The 26,595-nt window shown below is 48.0% G+C and overlaps 1 protein-coding gene and 1 pseudogene across 2 annotated transcripts; both read left to right on the top strand.

Annotated features, from left to right (window-relative positions):
- Positions 1–308: 308 nt before the first annotated feature.
- HAPSTR2 (HUWE1 associated protein modifying stress responses 2) lies at positions 309–1,127 on the top strand (the record flags this gene model as incomplete). The annotated part of the gene is made up of 1 exon (XM_079765459.1): positions 309–1,127. The coding sequence occupies one exon, from the start codon at positions 309–311 to the stop codon at positions 1,125–1,127; it is 819 nt and encodes a 272-aa protein (XP_079621585.1).
- An 8,113-nt stretch (positions 1,128–9,240) lies between these two features.
- On the top strand, positions 9,241–25,278 carry LOC307095394 (small ribosomal subunit protein eS4-like; annotated as a pseudogene). The gene is made up of 2 exons: positions 9,241–9,454; positions 24,528–25,278. The product of its transcript is annotated as a small ribosomal subunit protein eS4-like (transcript).
- The last annotated feature ends 1,317 nt before the right edge of the window (positions 25,279–26,595 follow it).

Here is a 26,595-nt window from a genome sequence, read left to right as displayed (position 1 = left end):
GGGGGCAACCTGGCAGCGCGGACTGCGGCAGAGTTCTCTCCTTTGCGTAGCCTGGGGCCGTACCAGGCGGGGCGGGGCGGGGCGGGGCTGGGCGTGCACGCCTACAGTAGGCTGCGCGCCAGAACTGTTGGTCTCTGGGCCCTTCCGCCTGCTCCTCTGTCGTCGCGGGCGCCTGAGGAGAGGTGGCTGAGGGAGGGGAGCTCCCAGCAGGAGATGGGGACCTCTGCCTTCTGCGAAGGCGCTGAAAGTGAGTGAAAGTGAAGGTATAAGAGCAAAAGTAGGCAGAGTGAGCGGCCGAAAGGAGGAGAATGGAAAAACAGCCGGAGGACGAAGCCAAGGTAGGGGAGCACTGGTTCTGTAAGTGGGGGCGTCAGTGCGAGGACGAAGCCGAGGACATCGAAGACATTGAGCAGCTGTCTCCCGAGCTGCAAGACGGCAAGGACGACAAAGACGACAAGGGGGATGAGGAGACGGTGGGGCTCAAGAGCGAGCAGCAAAAGCTGTGGCACCTCTTCCAGATCTCCGCCACATCCGTGGCCCAGCTCTACAAGGGTTCGGAGTGCCCGCAGTCAGAACTTTCCATGTGGGACCCCTTCCAGAGTGCAGCCATGGCTTTGACGAGCCTCTACAAAGAGAGCAGGGATGCCCAGCAACGAAGTTTCAACCTGGGCGTCAAGGTTGGCTACCAGCGCCGCATCAAAGATGTGCTGGATTGGGCGAAGAAGGGTCAAAGCACTATTCTCCGCGAAGACTTGATTAGTTTCCTCTGTGGCAAAGTGCCCCCTGATCCTCCTCCAGTGGCCCCCCATCTTCCACCACCGTCTCTGGACTTTGACTTACAACCCTTCCAAGAGGCCATCGACCTGCACGACCTCAGTGGCGCCATGTCTAGCATCAGCGTGCAGTCTGGTCCACCCAGCTCCCCGCCTCAAGCTGGTGGCTTTTCGAGCAATGTCACTAGCGATGATCTCCAAAACAGTAGCACCCTCAAGGACGACTTGAGCTCCTGCAATTCAGAAGATCTGGCCCGCCACTTGGCCAGTGGGGGGAACCGTAAACGCACCTCGGCCCAGTGCAATGATGTCATCACAAATACTCCAACCCACAAGCGCAACCGAATGGTCTAACAATCATTTGGTCACCAGCCGCCATATTGCTTGAAAGCTAACTCGACCTTCAACATTGAAAGGATACTCAAGACTATCATTTCTTTCTCGAAGTTAAAAAAAAAAATGTTTCTATTAAATTTCCTTAAAGAAACTTTAAAACTATTCCAGAAGAAGCCTCATATGACTTTCACAAAAACATAATCCTTTCAGAAAACAACTAGTTAGCAACATTGTTTAAAGTAGCCATGTCCAGTCAGGATTGGAGCCAGGTTTATCTTGTTCTCTGTTATGTTACTTAGCACCTAGGACATTGTTGGTGCTTAATAAATGTTTGTTGAATGAATAAATGTGACCTTATTTAAAAGCTTTAAAGGGGAAGGAGTAACAGGTGTTTACTTAGTTATAGGATATTTTTATCCTTTATTGTTTATTTGGTTGTTTGCTGTAACCATTTTGGCCACTTCAAGTGCATTTTATCAAAATGCAAAATTGGACATCTTTGTGAAATATGGAGTCTTCCATTTTTGCTCCACTGTACCATACACCTAATTTCGAGAAAGAATGTGCAAGTAATACCTATTACACTGTTAGGTGTTTTATTTGTTTTTAGGTACCTCAGGTAGGAAACAAAATTGTTTTTAATAGCACATGGCATGGTGCTATGATAGTTGGGAAGGTAATACTTGATAGTGAGTCATTTCCATCCTCTTTTCAGAAAACTTAAGCCAACAATTGAGATCCTGAAGTCAATGATGGTGGCATTCTTGGTGGCTCACTGGTGCTTGTTCCTTTTTCTTAGAAATGTAAAAATTTCCTTTTACTGAGGTTACATCTTTTTTGTGATCTCTATTTTAAAATGGAAGATTAAGTCAGAATGAACTGGGTTTTATTTGAGGATGCAGCATTATATAATTAAAAGAACACAAGCTTTTATTAAAAGGACCCACAGTAGAACACTAGCCCCACAAGTTCACTGCATAATTTTGGACATATCATTTAATATCTATTTTAAAAAGATTTTTATTGATTTTTTTTTAGAGAGAGAGAAACATTGATGAGAGAAACAAACATTGATTGGCTGCCTCCTGCATGCCCCCTACCAGGGATTGAGCTCCCAACCCAAGGCATGTGCCCCAACCAGATGCCCAACAACCCTCTGTGCACTGGATGATGCCAAAACAACTGACCCACACTGGCCAGGGCCACTTAATATCCATGACCATTACTCTGAACTCCTTTTCGGTCATGTTGCAAGCTTCAGTTTCACTAATTTCCTTTCTTGGCGACTCCACATTTTCTTTCCTCTGTGAGTTATTTCGTTTCCCCATTCTGGCTATTACCAGAAAGCTCAAGCTTCCGTTTGCGTGGACCTGGGCCGTGTGCTGTGGGGACTTCGCTCCACCCTAGTTTCACTGAAGTGCTCTGACACTAGGACGTGTGGCTGCCTTTGGTTGGTGGGAACCAGACTTGCCCAGGATCAGTGTCCCCAGTGTTCCGTGTGGTCTTGTGTGCACATTTAGAATCAGAGGCCCTGTCTGCACCACACTGTTGGTATGTGCCGAGAATGAGATCCTTAGCATGTGCCAGGAGTCAGAGTTTCCCTGTGTCTGCACCAAGACTTGAGTGTCAAAGTCTCTGTTGCCTTGTGCGGTTTCTCGTTGAGAATCAGGGTCCCTGTGTGTGCACGCACCAACAATTGGGGTCGCTGGCTCTTAGTGTGAATGCGCTGTGAGTCAGGGATCCCAGGCAGCTGTGTCCGGCGTGCCAAATTCCCTGAAGTCCTGTGTGTGCTCTCTCTACTGAGCCAAACCGGCTAGAGCGCACATTCTTAAAATCCTGAAGGTGAGCTGGCTCAGTGCACCCTCCCAGGGTCCCGGAAGGGGGGCGGAGTCCGTCCTGTGCGCCAAATTCCCCAAAGGGAAGCCCCTCTGTGCACGCTCTAAGAATCCCCGAAGGGGGAGCTGTGACCCGCGAGCCAAATTCCCCCAAATTCCCCGAAGGGGAGCCCTCTGTGCGCACTGACAGATTTCCCGGACTGGGAGCTGCTTATGTCCTGCGCGCGCCAAATTCCCTACGGGGGATCGCGTCCCTGGTCCCTGCGCAAAGCTAGGCAGCTTGGGCGAGGGGCGGGTCTATCAGTTACTATGGCGTTTTCCGCGCCTGTGGGCGCTCAGCAGCTTGGGGGAGGGGCGGGTCTATCAGTTACTATGGCGCTATGCGCGCCTGCAGGGAGGGGGATAGGCTCTTGGACTCACGGAAATCTGCGGGGAAGTCTGGATTCTTGTTGTGTGTTGGTCTGAAGCTGTGATAGCAGTTCTCTGTCCCCAGTGGCTGCAGGGTCCTGGTTTGTGTCAGAAGCCAGGATCCGAGTCTCAGGCAGCTCTGTTTCTCAAGATGGCGAGGTCTCCGCGTCCGCACCAGCTGCCGAGAAGTGTCCGCTTTGTGCGCGGGGCTCCGCCGTCTAGGGCTGCCCTGTTAGGGAGCCCCTTGGAAGACCTGCAGAATCTAACTGACCCTATCTCATACACACACACACACCACACACATCTACACTCTCCTCTATGGGTTCCTCACTCACACTCTCTCTCTCCCTACCTTCCTGCCGGTCGCCATCTTTTTTTTCAGGGCCACTTAATATCAATTGACGTTAACCTTTCATCTATAAAATGCAACTGTGGGTGTCCAAATGACATTGTGAAGACAAGGTGAAATTCATATTTCAAGTATTCAGCACAATGCTTGGCAAATAAAGGTTCTTAACAAATGTTCTCCCTCCTCTAAAAATAACAATCAGTAAAACATTAAAATCCATTATATTTTTTTAAAAAAGAGGAAAATAGATCAACTTAAAAAGCAGAATGAAGGATCTGTGTTTGAGCATGAAACTACTTGCCTAAATAGTTGAAACTTGCCTAAATATCCCAGATCTTGTATTAATTGTGTGTGTAGCTCATAGGAAAACAGGATCATCACACTGGATATTAGGGTAGCCTTGGAGTTCCCATAATTGCCCGAGGGATGCACCTTGCAACCGGAGTAATGAAAGATCTATCTCCTCTTGTATGAAAGAAAATTGGAAGTGAAAGTCCTAGGGACACATAAAAGACTAAAGTGGTTCTGAATAGGGGTAAGGTGGAGTGGAGGTGATGAAAAAGGTAGAAAGTATGGGGTGGAGATGGAGGAGGTGGGAGTTAGGTTATAGAAGGGGTGGAGGTAGCTAAAACCTCCAAATTTCTCTAGGCTCTCAGAAAACCCAGCACATAACACAGATAGATGAGTAATACCTTACCTTTTGGTTCATATCAGAGACTTGTATCAGCTTCATTAGCATGGCCTTTGGAGTAGATTTATAGTTGACCAGTGCATTACGATAATACAGCAAAAAGAAAAAAGGTGAATTCCCTGGTGGAATAAAAACTTGCTATTGAGTAATTCTACAAGTAGTTATTGAGGCACTGTGCTATGCACTGAGAAGGGATATAAAAAAGTAAAAGCAATCCTTACACTCAAAGAGCACATCCTGGCTTGGAAGATAAATTAATGTAGTCAAGAAAGCACTTTTGATTGTATGAAAAGCACTTAAGTGCTGTGCAAAGGAATTCAGAGGATAGAGGCCCTCGTTACTAAGAAGATCACAGCTTTTGAAGGAGGTGGCATGTTAACTGTGCCTAGAAAAATGGGTAGGAAGGGAGAGCACATGGCATGTCAGCAGAAAAAGTAAAGTGAGTTCAGAGGATCACAGGAGCTGGGTAGGGGAGATAGGGAAAGCATGGAAAAGACTATAGAGGGTTCAAATGCCTGGCCCAGTATTTTCGATTCTATCCTGGGACTGGGGTGATACCACCCAATCTGTACTTTAGGAAGATTGGTCTGGCAGGCTGCCTCACTGTCCCACAGTGAGACACTGGAGCAGAGATAACATGGATATCCCTGCAGGATGCTTTTTTTTGGGGGGGGGCATTGATACTTGGTTAGCCAGTGTCGTGGAGATGTTTACCTCAACAGGATTTTCTCTGGAAAACCTTTGCTCATTCACACCCTCCCACACCTCTAAACACACCAGGTAGAAAGCACAGCCAGTTGTGTGTTCTGCACTGCTTATTGAAGGCAGAGAAAGCCTTCAATTCCAGCTGCAGAATATCTTAGTGTTTGTTTTTTTTACATTTGACATTATTTTGTATTTTAGTTTCAGTTGTACAGCATAGTGGGATTACACAAACACTTCACAGTGTTCTTCCTGATATTTCCAGTATCCACCAGGCACCATACATAGTTAGTATGCTATCATTAACTATATTTCCTATGCTGTACTTTACATCCACATGAATATTTTGTAACTACCAATCTGTACTTCTCAATTCCTTCACCTTTTTTGCCCTCCCATCTGGCATTCATCAGTCTGCTCTCTGGGTCTACAAGTCTATTTCTGTTTTGTTTGTTCATTTATATTGTCCTTTAGATTCCACATGTAAGTGAAAGCATATGATATTTGTCTTTTTCTGACTGACTTGTTTTGTATCTCCCCTTTTATATCCATTTTTCTATTGCTGAGCACTTGTGTTGCTTCCATAGCTTGGCTATCCTATCTAATAAAAGAGTAATATGTAAATTGAACATTACTCCAACACACAAGATGGCTTCCCCCATGTGGTCAAAGATGGCTGCCCCCATGTGGTCAAAGATGGCTGCCCCCATGTGGACACAAGATGGCTGCCACAAGATGGCCAGCAGGGGAGGGCAGTTGGGGGCAACCAAGCCTGCAGGGGAGGGCAGTTAGGGGTGACCAGGCCGGCAGAGGAGGGAAGTTGGGGGCAACTGGGCCTGCAGGGAAGGGCAGTTGGGGGGGGGGGACCAGGCCTGCAGGGGATGGCAGTTGGGGGGGACCAGGCCTGCAGGGGAGGGCAGTTAGAGGGTACCAGACCTTCAGGGGAGGGCAGTTAGGGGTTACCAGGCCTTCAGGGGAGGGCAGTTAGGGGTGACCAGGCCTGCAGGGGAGGGCAATTAGGGGCAAGCACACTGGCAGGGGAGCAGTTAGGCATCAATCAGGCTGTCAGGGGAGTGGTTAGGGGTGATCAGGCTGGCAGGCAGAAGCGGTTAGTGGCAATCAGAAAGATCAGGCAGGCGAGCAGTTGGGAGCCAGCAGTCTGGATTATGAGAGGGATGTCCAACTACCTGTTTAGGCCCAATCACACTGGTGGGATTGGGCCTAAACGGGCAGTTGGAGATCCCTTGAGGGGTCCCAGATTGGAGAGGGTGCAGGCTCGGCTGAGGGACACCCCCCATGTACAAATTTCATGCACCAGGCCTCTAGTCCTATATAATAAAAGTGTAATATCGACCAAATCGACTGAACAGTGGAACAACTGGTTGTTATGATGTGCACTGACCACCAAGGGGCAGATGCTCAACGCAGGAGCTGCCCCCTGGTGGTCAGTGCACTCCCACAGGGGGAGCGCTGCTCAGTCAGAAGCCGGGCTCATGGCTGGTGAGCCCAGCGGCAGTGGCAGGAGCCTCTCCCGCCTCCGAGGCAGCACTAAGGAGCAGCAAGCTGGGCTCACAGCTGGCGAGCACAGTGGCAGTGGCAGGAGCCTGTCCTGCCTCCACGGTAGTGCTAAGGAGCAGTGAGCTGAGAGGTAAGGAGCAGCGAGAAGGTGGGTGGTAAGGAGCGAGGGGTCCCAGACTGCGACAGGGCACAGGCCGGGCTGAGGGACTCACCCCCCCCCCCCCCCAGTGCAAGAATTTCCTTCACTGGGTCTCTAGTTGTAAATAATGCTACAATAACTAGAGGGGTGCATATGTTCTTTTGTTTTAGTGTTTGGGTTTCCTTGGATATATACCCAGAAGTAGAAATGCTGGGTTATATGGTAGTTCTATTTTTAATTATTTTATCCTCACCTGAGGATATATATATATATATATATATATATATATATATATATATATATATAGAGAGAGAGAGAGAGAGAGAGAGAGAGGTGAGAGAGAGGTATGAGAGAGAAATCTCGATTGGTTGCCTCCCATACACACCCAAACCAACGACTGGGGACTGAAACCAAAACCTAGGTATATGTCCTGACTGGGAATTGAACCTACAACCTTTTATTTTATTTTTATTTATTTATCTTTATTGTTGAAAGTGTTACAGATGTCCCTTTTGTTTTTATCCCATTGACATCCTCCACCCTGCACCTGCCCATCCCAGGCCTTCACCACACTATTGTCTGTGTCTATGGGCTATGCTTATACACATTTAAGTTCCCAGGTTAATCTCTTTCCCCCAACTCCCACCCTCATCTTCCCTGTGAAATTAGTCATTCTGTTCCATGTTTCTATGTCTCTGGATCTATTTTGTTCAACAGTTTATTTTGTTCACTAGATTCCACATATGAGTGAGATCATGTGATACTTATCTTTCTCTGCCTGGCTTATTTCGTTTAGCATAATAGTCTCCAGGTCCATCCATGCTGTTGCAAATGGTAAGAATTCCTTCTTTTATACAGCCACATAGTATTTCATTGTGTAAATGTATCACAGCTTTTTTATCCACTCATCTGCTGATGGGCACTTGGGCTGTTTCCAGATCTTAGCTATCTCTATAATAAAGAGATAGTGTGTAACACCATTACCACGGAAGCTCGACCAACCCAGCGCTGACTGCTTCCGCTGCAGGCGCTGTGCCCCAGCACTGACTGCTGAGGGGGCTGCGAATCAGGGCCAGAGAGAGGCCTGAAGAGAGAAGCAGGGACTGAGCTGTTGCCTCTGTGGCAGCTTTTGATCAGTACTTGCCTCTCTCTTTCTCTCCCAGTCTGGCCAGCAGCCAGGCCTCCATTTCTCTCCAGGACTCCACCAGGGCGCTGATCAGCCCCGCCTTTCTGATCAGGCCCCGTTGATAGGCTCAGAGACACTGACTGACATAGAAACTGACCAATCAGAACCAAACCTGGGTGAAGTGTGAGGAACCAATGGCTGCCTTGGAGGTGGAGCTTTTGATGCTGACTGGCATAGAAACTGACCAATCAGAACCAAATCTGGGGGCTTAAGAGATGTTTTGGTCCAGGGAGAGCAGTAGATCTGGAGGCTGGCTCCAGCAATTGCCTTTGCAAATCTACAGAAAGTGCTCAGTGACAGCCTAGACCCTTGCTGCTGGTATATCCTGCAACATGGAGGGCTGCAGGTGGTGGAGAAGCAGAACCTGAGCAAAGAAGAGCTGATAGCTGAGCTGTAGGACTGCAAAGGTGACCGCGGATGTCATTAATGCAGCAGAGAAGCTCCAGGTGGTGGGCAGGGCCGGCACTGGCGTGGACAACGTGGATCTGGAGGCCGCCATGAGGAAGGGCATCCTGGTCATAAACAGTCCCAATGGGAACAGGCTTAGTGCTGAGGAGCTCACCTGTGGGATGATCATGTGTCTGGCCAGGCAGATTCCCCAGGCGATGGCTTCAATGAAGGATGGCAAATGGGACCGAAAGAAGTTCATGGGAACCGAGTTGAATGGAAAGACCCTGGGAATTCTTGGCCTGGGGAGGATCAGGAGAGAGGTGCCTGTCTGGATGCAGTCCTTCGGGATGAACACTGTACAGTACGACCCCATCATCTCACCAGAGGTCTCGGCCTCCTTCAGGGTTCAGCAGCTGCCCCTGGAGGAGATCTGGCCCCTCTGTGACTTCATCACTGTGCACACCCCTCTCCTGCCCTCCATGACAGGCCTGCTGAACGACAGCACCTTCGCCCTGTGCAAGAAGGGCGTGCGCTGGTGAACTGCGCCCACGGAGGGATCGTGGACGAGGGTGCCCTGTTCCAGGCCCTGCAGTCGGGGCAGTGCGTGGGTGCAGCACTGGACATGTTCACAGAGGAGCCGCCTCGGGACCATGCCTTGGTGGACCACGAGAATGTCATCAGCTGTCCCCACCTGGGCGCCAGCACCAAGGAGGCCCAGAGCCACTGGGGAGAGTAGGTCGCTGTCCAGATCATGGAGATGGTGAAGGGGAGAGCCCTTACGGGGATCGTGAATGCCCAGGCCCTTACCAGCACCTTCTCTCCACACACCAAACCTTGGATTGGTCTGGCAGAAGCTCTGGGGACTCTGATGCGAGCCTAGGCAGGGTCCCCCAAAGGGACGATCTAGGTGGTAATGCAGGGTTTATCCCTGAAGAATGCCAGGAACTGCCTGAGCCCCGCAGTCATTGTTGGCCTCCTCAAAGATGCTTCTAATCATGCAGATGTGACCTTGGTGAACGCCAAGCTGTTAGTGAAGGAGGCCGGCCTCAATGTAACCATCTTCCATAACCCCACTGTGCCAGGAGTGCAAGGATGTGGGGAAGGCCTACTGAGCGTGGCCCCGGCAGGTGCCCCCTACCAGCCTGATCTCACCACCAACTGCCCTCTCCTGCCGATCAGGCAGGCAGGGGAGGGCAGTTGGGGGCAACCAGGCATGCAGGGGAGGGCAGTTGGGGGCGAGATCAGGTTGGCAGGGGAGGGCAGTTGGGGGCAAGATCAGGCTGGCAGGAGAGGGCAGTTGGGGGCAACCAGGCATGCAGGGGAGGGCAGTTGAGGGTGAGATCAGGCCAGCAGGGGAGGGCAGTTGGGGGCAAGATTAGGCCAGCAGGGGAGGGCAGTTGGGGGTGAGATCAGGCTGGAAAGGTGGGTAGTTGGGGACAACCAGACATGCAGGGGAGGGCAGTTGGGGGTGAGATCAGGCTGGCAGGGGAGGGCAGTTGAGGGCAACCAGGCCAGCAGGGGAGGTCAGTTGGGGGTGAGACCAGGCTGGCAGGGGAGGGCAGTTTGGGGCAATATTAGGCCAGCAGGGGAGGGCAGTTGGGGGTGAGATCAGGCTGGAGGGGTGGGTAGTTGGGGGCAACCAGACATGCAGGGGAGGGCAGTTGGGGGTGAGATCAGGCTGGAGGGGTGGGTAGTTGGGGGCAACCAGACATGCAGGGGAGTGCAGTTGGGGGTGAGATCAGGTTGGCAGGGGAGGGCAGTGGTGGGCAAGATCAGGCCGGCAGAGGAGGGCTGTTGGGGGCGAGATCCTGCCGGCAGGGGAGGGCAGTTGGGGGCAACCAGGCCGGTAAGGGTAGGGCAGTTAGGGACGAGATCAGGCCCACAGGGGAGGGCAGTTGGGGGCGAGATCAGGCTGGCAGGGGAGGGCAGTTGGGGACGAGATCAGGCTGGCAGGGGAGGGCAATTAGGGGTGATCAGGCAGGCAGGCAGGTGAGCAGTTAGGAGCCAGCGGTCCCAGATTGCGAGAGGGATGTCCCTGATTGGAGAGGGTTCAGGCTGTGCTGAGGGAACCCGCCCGCACCGTGTACAAATTTTGTGCACCAGGCTACCAGTCTATATAATAAAAGCTTAAGCGACCATTACGGTGGAACGACCAGACTGACCTGTCTCTAGGATGCACACTGACCACCAGGGGGCAGACGCTCAATGCAGAGGCTGCCCCCTGGTGGTCTGTGTGCTCCCACAGGGGGGTGCCGCTCAGCCAGAAGGTGGGCTCACAGATGGCAAGCACAGTGGTGGTGGAGGGAACCTGTCCCGCCTCCATGGCAGCACTAAGGAGCAGCTAGCTGAACGGTAAGGAGCAGCGATAACGCAGGCAGTAAGGAGCTAGAAGTCTCAGACTGGAGAGGGTGCATTCCAGGCTGAGGAACCCCTCCCCCCACCCCCAGTGCATGAATTTCATGTACTGGGCCTCTAGTTGTAAATAACACTGCTATGAACACTTTTGGATGTACAGGATGACACTCCAGCTAACTGAGCCACCCGGCCAGGGCTCCATTTAAAACATTTTGAGGAACCTCCATACTGTTTTCCACAGTGGCTATACCAATCTGTGTTCCCACTAACAGTGCAAGAGGGTTCCTCTATCTCCATATCCTCACCAATACCTATTGCTTGTTGATTTATTGATGATAGCCATTTGGACAGGTGTAAGGTGATATCTTACTGTGTTTTTTTCATTTTTATTGAATTTATTAAGGTGTCACTGGTTAACAAAATTATACAAATTTCAGGTGCATTCATTGTGGTTTTAATTTGCATTTCTCTGATGATTAGTGATGTTGAGCATCATTTCATGTCTATTGGCAATCTGTATGTACTCTTTAAAAAAATAAATTTATTTTTTCCTTTGTTTTCCCTTGCCTCGGGAGATATATCAGAAAAAATATTGCTAAGAGAAATGTCTGAGATTTTACTGCTTATGTTTTCTTCTTTTCTTCTAAGATTTTTATGTTTTGAGTTTTACATTTAAATCTTTAATCATTTTGAGTTTATTCTTGTATATGCTGAAAGAAGATGGTGTAATTTCATTTTTTTTGCATGAATCTGTCCACCTTTCTCAACACCATTTATCGAAGAGACTGTCTTTAGCTCATTGTATGATCTTGCCTCTTTTGTCAAATATTAATGGATCATATAGGCATGGGTATATTTCTGGCCTCTATATTCTATTCCATTGATCTATATGTTTGTTTTTATGATAGAACCATGCATGTTTCCTTACTATGGCATTGTAGTATTGTTTGTTATCAGGTAGCAAGATTTTTCCAACGTTCTTTTTACTCAAGATTGCTGTGGTTAATCAGGGTCTTTTGTGGTCCCATATAAATTTTTATTTTTTTATTTTTATTTTTATTTTTTTTAAATTTCTTTATTGATTAAGGTGTCACATATTTGTCCTCATCCCCCCATTCCCATCCCACACCCCTCCCCATGGATGCCCCAACCCTCTGTTGAACTTAAGCATTGGTTAGGCTCATATGCATGCACACAAGACCTTTGGTTGATCTCTCCCCCCTTCCCCCACCCTCCGCTATCCTCCCTCTGAGGCCCGATAGTCCGATAGATGCCTCCTTGTTTCTGGTTCTGTTCTTGTTCATCAGTCTATGTTGTTCATCATTTCCCCTAGATGAGCGAAACCATGTGTCACTAGAGATATACTTATAAGAATTGAATGTGCGACGAGCAATAATAGTTATGCTGACAGGCAAATGAATCAGTCTGTAGTGAGTTTCTTTCTGGACCAACAGTTCTTTTGAGACCCAATATCAATGTCCACCAGTTCCTTATGAGTACATATCGGCACTGACCCCTCAGCTCTGGATGGTGGACAAATGGTGATAATGCAGGTCCGACTCCCTCTGGTTTGGTCTCGGCCGGACCCAGGGGCACGGCTTCACCCGGATCCAGGGGCCCACGGCCTCACCCGGACCTGGGACCCAGCCTCACCTGGATCCAGGGGCACACGGCCTCGCCCAGACCCAGGATTCAGCTTCACCCGGACCCAGGGGCACGTGGCCTCTCCCGGGCCCGAGATCCAGCCTCACCCGGATCCAGGGGCACACAGCCTCACCCGGACCCGGGCTCCAGCTTCCCCCGGACCCAGGGTCGCGTGGCCTCACCCGGATCCAGGGGCCCACGGCCTCACCCGGACCCGGGACCCAGGCTCACCCGGATCCAGGGGCCCACGGCCTCACCCGGACCCGGGACCCAGGCTCACCCGGATCCAGGGGCCCACGGCCTCACCCGGACCCGGGACCCAGGCTCACCCGGATCCAGGGGCCCACGGCCTCACCCGGACCCGGGACCCAGGCTCACCCGGATCCAGGGGCCCACGGCCTCACCCGGACCCGGGACCCAGGCTCACCCGGATCCAGGGGCCCACGGCCTCACCCGGACCCGGGACCCAGGCTCACCCGGATCCAGGGGCCCACGGCCTCACCCGGACCCGGGACCCAGGCTCACCCGGATCCAGGGGCCCACGGCCTCACCCGGACCCAGGATTCAGCTTCACCCGGACCCAGGGGCGCGTGGCCTCTCCCGGGCCCGAGATCCAGCCTCACCCGGATCCAGGGGCACACAGCCTCACCCGGACCCGGGCTCCAGCTTCCCCCGGACCCAGGGTCGCGTGGCCTCACCCAGATCCAGGGGCCCACGGCCTCACCCGGACCCGGGACCCAGGCTCACCCGGATCCAGGGGCCCACGGCCTCACCCGGACCCGGGGGCCAGGCTCACCCGGATCCAGGGGCCCACGGCCTCACCCGGACCCGGGACCCAGACTCACCCGGATCCAGGGGCCCACGGCCTCGCCCGGACCCGGGACCCAGGCTCACCCGGATCCAGGGGCACACGGCCTCGCCCAGACCCAGGATTCAGCTTCACCCGGACCCAGGGGCGCGTGGCCTCTCCCGGGCCTGAGATCCAGCCTCACCCGGATCCAGGGGCACACAGCCTCACCCGGACCCGGCCTCCAGCTTCCCCCGGACCCAGGGTCGCGTGGCCTCACCCAGATCCAGGGGCCCACGGCCTCACCCGGACCTGGGACCCAGGCTCACCCGGATCCAGGGGCCCACGGCCTCACCCGGACCCGGGACCCAGGCTCACCCGGATCCAGGGGCCCACGGCCTCACCCGGACCCGGGACCCAGGCTCACCCGGATCCAGGGGCCCACGGCCTCACCCGGACCCGGGACCCAGGCTCACCCGGATCCAGGGGCCCACGGCCTCACCCGGACCCGGGACCCAGGCTCACCCGGATCCAGGGGCCCACGGCCTCACCCGGACCCGGGACTCAGGCTCACCCGGATCCAGGGGCCCACGGCCTCACCCGGACCCGGGGGCCAGGCTCACCCGGATCCAGGGGCCCACGGCCTCACCCGGACCCGGGGGCCAGGCTCACCCGGATCCAGGGGCCCACGGCCTCACCCGGACCCGGGACCCACTCTCACCCGGATCCAGGGGCCCACGGCCTCACCCGGACCCGGGGCCAGGCTCACCCGGATCCAGGGTCACGTGGCCTCACCCGGACCTGGGACCCAGGCTCACCCGGATCCAGGGGGACACGGCCTCATCCGGACCCGGGACCCAGCCTCACCCGGATCCAGGGGGACACGGCCTCGCCCGGAACCAGGATCTAGCTTCCCCCGGACCCAGGGGCACGTGGCCTCACCCGGACCCAGGGGCACGTGGCCTCTCCCAGACCCAGGGTCGCGTGGCCTCACCCGGATCCAGGGGCCCACGGTCTCACCCAGACCCGGGGCCCAGGCTCACCCAGATCCAGGGGCCCACGGCCTCACCTGGACCCGGGACCCAGCCTCACCCGGATCCAGGGGCACACGGCCTCGCCCAGACCCAGGATTCAGCCTCACCCGGACCCAGGGGCGCATGGCCTCGCCCGGACCCAGGGGCACGTGGCCTCACCCGGACCCGGGGCCCAGCCTCACCCTGACCCAGTTCCCAGCCTCACCCGGACCCAGGGGCACGCGGCTTCACCCGGATCCGGGACCCAGCGGGGTTTCGTCTTCTTGATCCCAATTCCTGTTGGTCAATTCCCTCTCAGCAATTCCTTCGGCCATTTTCTCAGAGTTCCAGGGCAGCCACCACAGAACTCGTTGGGCGGCGGGCTCGGCGAAGCTCCGGTGTGCCCGGTGCGCGGCGGCGGGCTGGTCCGGGGTGGCTGCGTCGGCCCTTGGGTCTGCAGCGGTGGCCGGTCGCCGAGTGTGCGCACCTGGCCGCTTCCGGGGCGTTGAAATTCTTGAAGGACTCGGAGGTCAGCAAGCGCGTAGTCTCCCACCCCATGTCTCCCAGGGGCTCGTCTGTCCGTGCTCGGCAGCGAGTGAAGTTTTCCCCTCAGCCGGAGACCGCTGGGGGAACTGCGCCGAGCACGATCCAGGCCGCCATTGTGTCGCCTGAGCCGTAGTTTTTAAAGTGTGGTCTTTGGGTCACCGGCATCAGCTTCATCCCGCGTACCCCTCTCTTTTATTCTAGTTGTAGAGCATCTGCTCAGTCAGCCCTCTGGTGGTTCTGGATGGTGTCTGCTCTGCTCTCCCGTCGTAGTCTCAAAATTGTTGTGGTAGGCAGCAATCAGGCTTCTGCCCTATGCCTCCATCTTGGTCCTTGTTTGTATAGTTAAGTCTTGATTGTTGTTGGTGTCACTGGGAGGAATTGTCCTCCAGGCCAATTGGCCGTGCGGACCCTCTGTGTCTATAAAGGAAGAGTTGCTGTGCGGGAGACACGTTTATGTGCCGGGTCTTGGTGCAGCAAGGCTTTGGCGCTCACTGCGCCAAATATAAGGGATGCTGTAATTCCTGCTGCGTCTGCCTCTTGAATGTGTCCCTTATGGGAGTGGTTGAAATCTGGTGTCATCTCACACCGACCACTAGATGCCCTCGTTTCTGGGTCTCCAATGGAGTGTAGGTCAGCTACTGCCTGTGGCCCCGCAGCAGGAATTACAGCATCCCTTATATTCGTGACCTGTTTCGGTGTCTTCCCCTTTTGGCTGCCTCCCTATCGCTCAGCTTCCCCAATCTCCCTAGGTGGTCGCTCTTGATACCCCCCTTTGTGGGCTGAGTGCAAAGTCTTGGTGTTGTTATGCCTTGATTGCTGTTGGTACACTGGGAGGATGTGACCTCCAGTCCAATTGGCTGTGAGGATCAGCCGTGTCTATGCCGGGAAACAGCCCCATTCAACTAGACTTGCAAAATTGTAAAAGCCTCTGTGTTCAGCTTGGATGGGGCGGAGTTACAGGGCGGAGCCTACCGCCTTGGCTTCCCATCAGCCCCGCCCTATGAGGTTCCTTTTTCCCTCTGTACTCCCAGCAAACACCTCTGAGAGAAAAGCGCCCTGGAGTTTCGCCGGCTGCCAAACAGTCTAGTCTCTCCCCCAATGAATCTGGATTCCCAGATTCTCGCCCGGAACTGGGTTTCTGTGTAGTCAGAATTGGGGCTCACCGCAGTCTGGTGCTTTTGTCTCCTTCCCTCCAGGGCGACTCAGCGGCACAGTCAACAGCCCATCCTCCACGCACAATCCGGTGCGCGCCTCCGGTGCTCTGCTCTTCGCCGCCTCTCTGCACCTCTGCCCCACAGCCCAGCTTTCCCCAGTATGAGCCTGGCTTCCCCGGGTCTTTCCCGGAACTGGGATTCAGTGCAGTTGGAACTGGGGGTTCAGCACAATCCGGAGCTTTTGTCTCCTTCCCGCTAGGGCAATCCAGCGGCACAGGCAACAGACCCTCCTCTGCGCACATTCCTGTGCGCGGCTCCGGTGCAACTCCTCTGTGTCTCCGCCCCACAGCCCAGACTCCCCCAGCATGAGCCCGGCTTCCCAGGGTTTCACCCGGAACTGGGGTTCAGTGCAGTCGGAGCTGGGGTTCAGCACAATCTGGTGCTTTTATCTCCTTCCCGCCAGAGAACGCCAGCCAGGCCATCAGCCGCCCCTTCCTCTCCGGCTCCGTCTTCCCCGCAGGCGCGCGGGCTCGTGTCTCCGCCCGTGTCTCCATACCTCAGGCTTTTACGGCTTCTCTGATTTTCCTTGTGGTTTTCTCTTTCCTTCTAATTGTTGGCATTTCAGTCAGCCAGCTTTCCTGTGGTTCTGGATGATGTCCGTTTTGACTTTTAGTTGTGTTTTTGAAATTGTTGTGCCCGGCTGTAGGTTAGGTGTTTAACCTATGCCGCCATCTTGGTTTCTCCGCAGGCGGGCAGGCGGCGGCAGCAGCAGAGACAGCGGCGACGGGGACGGCGCCCGCCATGTTGAGGCGAGTCCCATATAAATTTTTAAATTATTTTTTTCTACTTCTGTGAAATATGCCATTGGTATTTTGATACGAACTGAGTTGGGTTGTATGGGCATTTTAACTATATTAATTCTTCCTATTCATGAACACAGTCTGTGCTTCCATTTATTTGTATCTTCTTCAATTTCTTTCTTCAGCATCTTATAATTTTCCAAGTACAGTTCTTTTACCTCCTTGATTAAATGTACTTTTACATATTTTTGGATGCAATTGTAAATGGGATTGTCTTCTTAGTTTCTCTTTCTGATAGTTCATTATTGGTGTATAAAAATGCAACTGATTTCTGAATATTAATTTTGTGTCCTACTACTTTACAGAATTCACTTATCAGTCCTAGTGATTTTTCTATTTTTTTTTAAAAAAATCTTTATTGTTGAGAGTATTATAGATGTTCCTTTTTTTCCCTTCATTGCTCCCTCCAACAAGTTCCTGCCCCACCCCAGGCCTTCACCATCCTATTGCCTGTGTCCACAGGTAATGCATACAATCGGTTAATCTCTTCCCGCACCCTCCCCCCTGAGATTCATCATCTGTTCCATGTTTCCATGCCTATGCTTCTATTTTATTCAGCAGATTATTTTGTTCATTAGATTCCTTGTTTATTTTGATTTTTAGATTCAATTGTTGATAGATATGTATTTATTGCCATTTTTTGTTCCTATTTTTGACTTCTTGTTCTTGTTCTTCCTCCTCCTATTCCTCTTCTTAAAGAATATCCTTCAACATTTCATATATACTGGTTTGGTGGTGAAGAACTCCTTTAGCTTTTACTTGTCTTTGAAGCTCTTTATCTGACCTTCAATTCTAAATGATAGCTTTGCTGGGTAGAGTAATCTTGATTGTAGGTCCTTGCTATTCATCACTTTGAATATTTCTTGTCCCTCCTTTCTGGCCTGCACAGTTTCTGCTAAGAAATCAGCTGAGAGTCATATGGGTGCTACCTTGTAGATAACTGCTTTTCTATTGCTGCTTAGTTTTTCAATGGAATCTTTATGGATATATATATACAGTATCATGTCATCTGCAAATAATGACAGTCCTTCTTTTCCTATTTGGATACCTGTTATTTCTTCTTCTTGTCTGATTGCTGTGGCTAGGACTTCCAAAACTAGTTTGAATAAGAGTAGTGAAACTGGACATTTCTATCTTTTTCTTGATCTTACAGGAAACAGTTTTTCCCCATTGAATATGACATTAGCTGTGAGTTTGTTATATATGGCCTTTATTATGTTCAGGTATGTTCCCTATATTCTCACTTTGCTGAGAGTTTTTTTCATAAATGGCTGTGGATTTTGTTAAATGTGTTCTATATAGCTATTGATATGATCATATGATTTTTGTCCTTTATTTTGTTTATGTGCTGTTTTATTAATTGATTTGCAGAAAGTGTAACTACCTAGCATCCCAGGAGTAGATCCCACCTGATCATGGTGTATGATCTTTTTAATGTATTGCTGATTTGGTTTGCTAATATTTTGTGGAGGATTTTTGTATCTATGTTCATCAGTGATATTGCCTTATAATTTTCTTTCTTTGTAGTGTCTCTATCTGGTTTTGGAATTAGGATAACACTGGCCTTTTAAAATAAACTTGAGAATATTTACTCCTCTTGAATTTTTGGAATAGTTTGAGAAGGATAGGTGTTAGTTCTTTTTTGAATGTTTGGTAAAATTCACCTGTGAAGCCATCTGGTCCAGGACTTTTGTTTGTTGGGAAATTTTTGATTACTGCTTTGATTTCATTAGTTGTAATTGGTCTGTTCAAATTTTCTGTTCCTTCTTGATTCAGTTTTGGAAGATTGTATGTTTCTAGGAATTTATCCATTTCTTCTAGATTGTCCCATTTGTGGCATATAGTTGTTTGGAATATTTTCTTATAATTATTTGTATTTCTGTGGTGTCAGTTGTTATTTCTTTTTCATTTCTAATTTTATTTATTTTTATCCTCTCTTCTTTTCTTGATGAGTATGGTTAGAGGTTTATCAATTTTGTTTATCTTTTTTTAAAAAAAATCACAGTTCTTACAGTCAGCAGAGTGGTGGTTGCCAGAGGGAAGGAGATTGGAGGAGAAGGGTTTCCTAATATGAGGTGACAGGAGAAGATTTGACTTTGGGTGGTGGTCACACGGTGCAATGTACAGTTCTTATAAAATAGAAATCCACCCATGAAACCTCTATGTTCATGTTGACCAATATCACCCCAATCTATTTAATAAGTAGAATAAAACAGTTCTTGGTTTCATCAATCTTTTTTATTGTTTTAAAAACTCTAATTTATTTTCTCTCTGGTCTTTATAATTTTTTCCTTCTAGTCACTTTGGGCTTCGACTGTAGCTCTATTTTGAGTTTCTTTAAGTGTAATGTTACATTGCTTATTTGAGATTTTTATTTCTAGCGCTATGTCTACAATACTATGAATTTTTCTCTGAGGACTGCTTTCACTGTGTTCCACACATTTTGGGTTGTCATGTTTCCATTTCCTTTTGTCTCAAGGTACTTTTGTTTTTTTCCCTCTTGATCTCATTGTTATCCCATTTATTGTTTAACCACATGTTATTTAGCCTCAATGTGTTTGTGTGTTTTTCAGTCATATATCTGTAATTGCTTCCTAGTTTTATACCATTGATTGCAGTTTGCCCCTCTGTGTGTGGGCAATACCTTTAGGCTGGCTGATTGTGAGGACTGACCCCGACCACATTGTATGAGCTGCTGTGCGGGTACTGACCACCTGAAATGGAATTTGCCTTATCAGGTCTGGTGCCTGCCAAAATTTCTTTTTGGGTATGCTGCTTGTTGAGCTAATCGGTCCTGCTCTGGTATGTTATGAAGTCCGCTGCCAGATGTGTGGCTTATGGGAGTAGTCCACAGTTAGTGTGCATGGGAAGGCCAAGGTGTGCACCAAGGTTGGCTTCCAACAGCACCAAACCCAGGAGCAGGTTAGCAAAACACCCAAGGCACCCCAAGATCTGCTTTGCCTGCCTCCACTTGCCAGCTGTCTGTTAGGCTTAGTCATTGAAAAAGCCTCTCTTGGTATGTGAGTTGTTTGAGGTAGGTTCTCAGTGATTCACTGTGTAGGGGCAAATGGTGTTCACCAGATTGATATAGATTCAAACTTGTTGCCAGTGCTAGTTATGAGGCTATTCAGCAAAAGTCCCAGGGTATACCAATGGAAACTGGGTGCCCTCATATTTTTGTGGTGGGGTAAAGTCTCAGGAAATCATCAGGATGAGGCAAGTAGAGTTCATCAGGCCCACACAGACAAAAATTTCATGTGAAGGGAGAGTTCTGCACCAGTCTAGCTTTTGAGGGAAAATGGATTTCTGTCCTAGAGGCACACAACACAGCTTTTTCTTATTCTGGGTGGATTTCAAGTGCTCTGCCAGGTGTTGGGAACATGGGACTAGTGGATCCATTGTGGGGCACTGTACCAGCCAGGCTTGCAAGAAGGGCAGAGTCATACAACTTAGTTACTAACTCCCCCTGAGTCTGCCTGGACCTCTACACCAGGAGTTCAGGCAGCTGACTACTTTACAGTGCTTGAATTCAGCAGGGTGGGGTGACTAGGAGTCTGGTGGGTAGACTATTGCATTCCCCCAGGCTGATATCATATGGAGGATATCATATGTGTGCTGGTACTTAAGAAATATGGTGTCTGTGCACACTGTGGGAAATGGACTCAGCACAGGGACCCTGGTGATTGTCCTTCAGCTCTCTACCTGGAACCACACTACCCAGTCTGTCCTCATATGAGTTTATTCCACTTAGAGCTGCCCTCCCTTCATTGGATCCCAGGGTAATGGCTGTGAATGAGATTTTGTGCACTGGCCCTTTAACAGGGTGCTTGGGTTTCTAGCAGAGTCCAATCTCTCCTTGGCAGACAGAATCCCTGTTGTTTTTCACAGCCAGATATTATGTAGGCTCCTCTTCTCAGCTCTGATGTTCTGGGCTGGAGATCCCTGCATGGGGTTGAGACCCCATGCTCCTCAGGGGGAGATTTTGAAGCTGAGATGCCTCTGAGTTCTCAGCCACAGCACGTGAGTGTGGGGCCAGTCCCTTTTATGTCTCTACCCTTCCTACCATTCTTGATGTGGCTTCTTCTGTAAATCATTGGTTATAAGACTTGTGTTCAGTTGGTCTTCAGTGGTTATTCAGGTTCATTGTTCTATATTTTAGTTGTAATTCCAGTTTGGTACTAGAATGAGGTAAGTGTAAATTCTACCTAACCCACCACCATCTTGGATTTCTTAAGACATTTAATAGAAATCTACTTCCTTTAACTTTTCTCACTTTTTTTGTTGTCTTTTTTTCTTCCATCCCCCTACCGCCACACCTCTTTTTTTTTGCTACTCTGGCCTCTTGGTTACATATAATACTTTGTGTGTCTATGATTCCTAATATGTTGCCAAAAACCACATATGTATTATGTGCCATATTTATTTTATAGTATGTCTTGCACTTACTCTCCTACCCTTAATACAAACCCTGCCTGCAAGTCTCTCAGACTTTACTTCTTGAAATTCCAGCCTTTCTTGACATAGGTACCTGACTTTGTGTTTAAGTGTGAATATGTTAAATTGGAAGCTAATGGGAAAGTTTGGGGAAATCTTAGCTCATTATGAAAATCATGTGCCAAACCATGTGGGAGCCTCTTAAATACAACTTTGGTGGTCATGACCCTGTCCAGAGGGGGAATCCTGTAATGTCACCCCTTTGCTGAGTCCCAGTTTCATGGATAGTATCTTTGAATGAAATTGTCTGAGGGAGATTGTTCCTTGTGTAAAGTTCACATGATGGAGTTTGAAGAGCTTGTTTCATTTGGAGCCCAGCAGGACAGAATGGTTTGAAATGCAGCATTCAGTGTGGTCTGTTTGGCTGAAAGCTGTCACAGGGAACAAGTACTTAGCAAATAGCATGAACAAGGATTTGAACTAGAAAATGATCAGGATCTTGACAACATTGTAATAATGGCTTGCCTCCTCAAAAACTGCTCAATGGTGCACAAGGAGATAAAGAAAACTAGGAAAATACATAAATAGATGTGGGTCTCATTCAAAATAACCCAGTGTAAGAGTGTCCCAATATGGATAAAGTTTGAACAGAGGTTGCTGGGTCACAGTGACCATCTCAACTTTATTTGATCAGATTTTTGTCTCTTTTAAGGCAATAGCCACAGACTAAGTGTGCATACAGGATATCCACACATTTGTTGAAAATAGATTGATCAGTCAACTGCTTAGTCTGTTTCCAAAATGCCAAATGGCTTGGTTTTATGTTTTTCTTTTTATATTTCACTGAATTAACTGAATAGACTTGTTTATATCAGTTTTGGCTTTTCATGTTTTAAGTGGAGTTATATGCAACTAGAGGACCAGTGTACAAATTCTTTCAAAAGTTTACATTCCCTTTGCTTAAAAATTGCTTCTACTTAATTTCTTTTTAAATTGAAGTACAACTGACAAGTACAATTGTAAAATATTTAAAGTATACAACATGACAATTTTATGTATTGCATATATTATGAAAGGATTCCTCCCTTATCTAGTTAATTAATGAGATATTCCTATTCCTTAAAGTCTTTTTATAATACTCCAATTTCAGATGGTATATGTGCCTTATACATAGAACCCACATCTTCATGAACGATCAAATTTAACTATTGCAGGTGTATGTGATAGTCAGAGGCTCTGTTATGATACCATCCTCAGGGGCCATGCTACAGGAGCCCTCCTGCTTTAGGTGAAACATGGATATAACAAGGTATTTTATTACAAACAAGTTCAAGTTTATACCTCATTCTGCCCTGTAGCCACTAGAGCTTTAGCAAAGATCCAGTAGTCACTATAAAATGGCCAAGACAGCATGGTATCCACCCTCAATGCATGTTAATAGACTCAGTGGAGAGCTTTAGTGTTGTGTATGGACATACCCTGGTTCATTGACTTCAGTTTGAAAAGAGTTCAAATCCAATTAGACAACCTCTGCGAAATTCAATTCAATTCAGCAAACATTGTTAGGATGGAAGGCACTGTGTTACCTCATGCAAAGCATTTGGAGTTTATTTTGGTTTCTTGTGGCATTGTGTCAGCACAAGTCAAGTTGGTCAATACTGAGGTTTTATTTTTCAGGAACTTCAAGAATGCCTTTTTTTAAATTTACTTGTAACTCTTGAAATTTTTATAATTCTATTCTCTGCTTGGAAGTCCTTTATCCAGAACTCCTATTTTTAGCTTGGATAGTGACTCAGATATTTCAGAGATGAAGTCATGGTCTTAACAGTGCTTTGTGTCATAGCCCTTTGGTTTTAGGGGTCCCATTTGACTCAAGAGGAGATGCTATATATACTAATTATTAGAGTTTAGATTGTTTTAAGGGTAGATCCTTTTCTATTTTTATTTTTAAAATTAAATTATTATTTATTTTTATTGATTTCAGAGAGGAAGCGAGAGGGAGAAAGAGAAACATCAATGATGAGAGAGAATCATTGATTGGCTGCCTCCTGCATGCTCCCTACTGGGGATTGAGCCTGCAACCTGGGCATGTGCCCTGACCAGGAATCAAACCATGACCTCCTGGCTCATAGGCAGGCACTCAATCACTGAGCCATTCCAGCAGAGCTCTTTTCTATTTTTTTTTTAAAAGGCGGTTCCAATTTTAGTACTATCCAATGAAAATATAACACAAGCTTCATCTGTAATTATAAATTTTTAAGTAGCCACATCAGAAAAAGAAAAAGGTGAATTAATTTCAATAACATATATATTATTGATTTCAAAGAGGAAGGGAGAGGGAGAGAGAGATGGAAACATCAACAATGAGAGAGAATCATCAATCGGCTGCCTCCTGCACGCTCCCCACTGGGGATCGAGCCTGCAACCTGGGCATGTGTCCTGACCGGTAATCGAACCGTGACCTCCTGGTTCATAGGTCAACGCTCAATCACTGAGCCAAACAAGTCAGGGCTTAATAATATATTTTAATTAACCCAATATATCAAAAATATTTTCATTTTAATATGCAATTAATATAAAATTTACTATCTTATATTATTTTTTAAATCTTATATTAAGTCTTTTAAATTTGGTGTATGTTTTATATTTACATTATATCTCAATTCGGTCTTGGCCCATTTCATGTGCTTAATAGGCACATGTGGCCAGTGACTCCTGTATTGGACAACATTGTCTTAGATGGACCTAGCTTCCAATTGGGATGGAAGCTTATGATAACTCAAGTACACCGACTTCTTTTAAGGGATTTAACAACATAGGTCTGTCTAAAATGGGAATCCCTGTTGCAATATCTAAGATCATCAACCACTTTGCTTCAAGAAAAAAGATTATGGCTTCAGCATCCCACATGCAAATGGGGGAGGGTAACTTGGATCTGTCACATTGTTTGCAACATTTTGGTGTCGCCAGTGATTAAATAACCAGGTGTTAAGTTCAGTCAGTGTCACAAGGACAAAGCCCTATCTCAGGGCTGTGTGTCAGTCACTGGAGCCTTTTCCTCACTGGGCTTCCCTTGAGAGCCCTAGAAAAAAGATGCAAAGTGCTTGAAAATTCTTTGACTATTCAGTTTAATTTTAATCCTTAGTATTAGCATGGAGCTATTCTTAGTCATTTTTGCCTTGCTCATATTTTATCCCATGACATGTCAAATATGTCAAATGGAACTAAATCTGGATCCAACTAGTGGCATCAGCTTTTTTTCCCCTTTTTAATGGTTTGTTGTTTTGTTTTGTTTTTAAAGCACTTACCAGGAAATAAAACATCTCTTTGCTTGTTTTTTTTTTTTTTTTAAAAAAAGGATTATGGCTCTTTCCATGCATAGTGCAGCAATGTTTCATGGTCTTAAGAAGCACAAAAGCATTGGATTCTGGATAAACTGACCAGTGTGTTGCTCCTCGTCCAACTACCAGTCCCCACAAACTGAGCGAATGTCTCCCTCTCATAGTTTTCCTAAGGAGCAGACATAAGTATGCCCTAACAGGAGATTAGGTAAAGAAGATCTACATGTAGCAGTTTATTAAGATTGATGGCAAGGTCAAAACTGATATAACCTATACTGTTGGTTTTATGGATGTCATCAGTATTGACAAGATAGGAGAGAATTTTCATCAGATCTATGACACCAAGACTCACTTTGCTGTTCATCAGATTACACCTGAGGAGGCTAAGTGCAAGTTGTGCAAAGTGAGACAGATTTTTGTGGGTGTAAAAGGAATCCTTCAACCCATGATGCTTGCACCATCCTCTACTTTGATCCACTCATCAAGGTGAATGACACCATTCAGATTTGGAGATTGGCAAAATTACTGATTTCATCAAATTTGACATTGGTAACCTAAGAATGGTGACCAAAGGTGATGACCTAGGAAGAACTGGTGTAATCACCAATAGAGAGATACTCTTTCTTTTGATGTGGTTCATGGGAAAGATGCCAATGGTAACAGCTTTGCTTCATGATTCTCTAACATTTTCATTTCTGGCAAAAGCAACAAACCATGGATTTTTCTTCCCTGTAGAAAGGGTATCCACCTCACCATTGCTGAAGAAAAATACAAGAGACTGGTGGCCAAAGAAGTGGGTGAAATGATCTATAGGTGATATCATTGGAAGAGTCTTTGTACTTAAAGATAATACAAGAGAAAACAAAAAACAGTGATTGTGATTCTTATGCTATGTACTGATTTCTCCAAAAATATGCTTACAGTAAGCTGTTGTTCCATGTACTTGTTCCCTAAATTACAGGATTCAATAAGGAGGGGAACATCTTAAAGCTTGAAGTGGGTAGAACACAGAAAAAAATGAAATATTTCTTTTAACAGTAAATATATGATTCTCTTTCCCTTTAATGGTCAGGAGTTCTTGTTGAGCAACTACTATGTATAAGGCAACATGCTAGATGCTGTGGAAGATATGTAATGATGATCAAGACATGGATCCTGACCTCAGTAGACTAAATTATACTCTGTGACTGAGACAGTACGCAAGCATATATGCACACATACATGTACATGTACTCACACTCACAAATACATTCACACACAAACTCTAAAATAAACTAAATTAGAATGAGTGACATATAGAGGCATACCACTTCTATTTAGGGCACAGACTAGGAACAGATTAATTCCAATTGAAGAGATTCAGGGGCTGGTTATGGAAAAAAGTAACTGAAGTGGGTCTTAACGGATCAGCATTTTCAAGTCAGTTAATCTAATGAGTTACTCCCAACATATTGTACTGGGTCAAACTTAAAGTAGATCCTAAAAGAGTTGAAGTTCACTGATCACCTGGATTTTCTGCACATATTTTTCTCACACAGTCAATCTGGAGTGAAACTATTTTTCATTCCCACAATGTGCAGTGTCAGAGACTCCACACAGGCTAATCAGCTCCAACTAAATGTGACTTTTCTGATGTTACCTGACTGCATTCTTCTCCTTTCCAAGCAAAGGCTGCAATCAGGCTATTTGATTAAAATTATGTTATTTAATGTGGGACTTTCTGGTTATGGAACTACTGATTATCATTTCCACAGTCAGCTTTAGAACGGGGAGTAGGGGAATTTAATTATTATTATACTAGAGGCTTGGTGCACGAAATTTGTGCACAGGTAGGGTCCCTAGGCCTGGCTGGCAATTAGGGCTGATATAGGGGGCGACCGGCGGGGCAATCGGGGGGGGGGCCCGCTGGCACCCACATTGGCTGGCTCTGGGGCCTGCGGGCTGTGGGCAGCTCCTGCGTTGAGCATCTGCTCCCTGGTGGTCAGTGCACATCATAGCGACCGGTCGTTCTAACGGTCGGTCTGCCGTTTGGTCGATTTGCATATTAGGCTTTTATTATATAGGATATCAACTTTATTTGTCAAGCATTTTACAGTTCAAGTGTTTTTGCACAGATGATTACATTTTATTGTAA

Source organism: Cnephaeus nilssonii (genome assembly GCF_951640355.1).
Source record: "Cnephaeus nilssonii genome assembly, chromosome: X".
In the NCBI taxonomy this organism is placed as follows: domain Eukaryota; kingdom Metazoa; phylum Chordata; class Mammalia; order Chiroptera; family Vespertilionidae; genus Cnephaeus; species Cnephaeus nilssonii.
The sequence above is the reverse complement of the archived record's forward strand: the minus strand, read 5'-3'. Positions and strand labels throughout refer to the sequence as shown.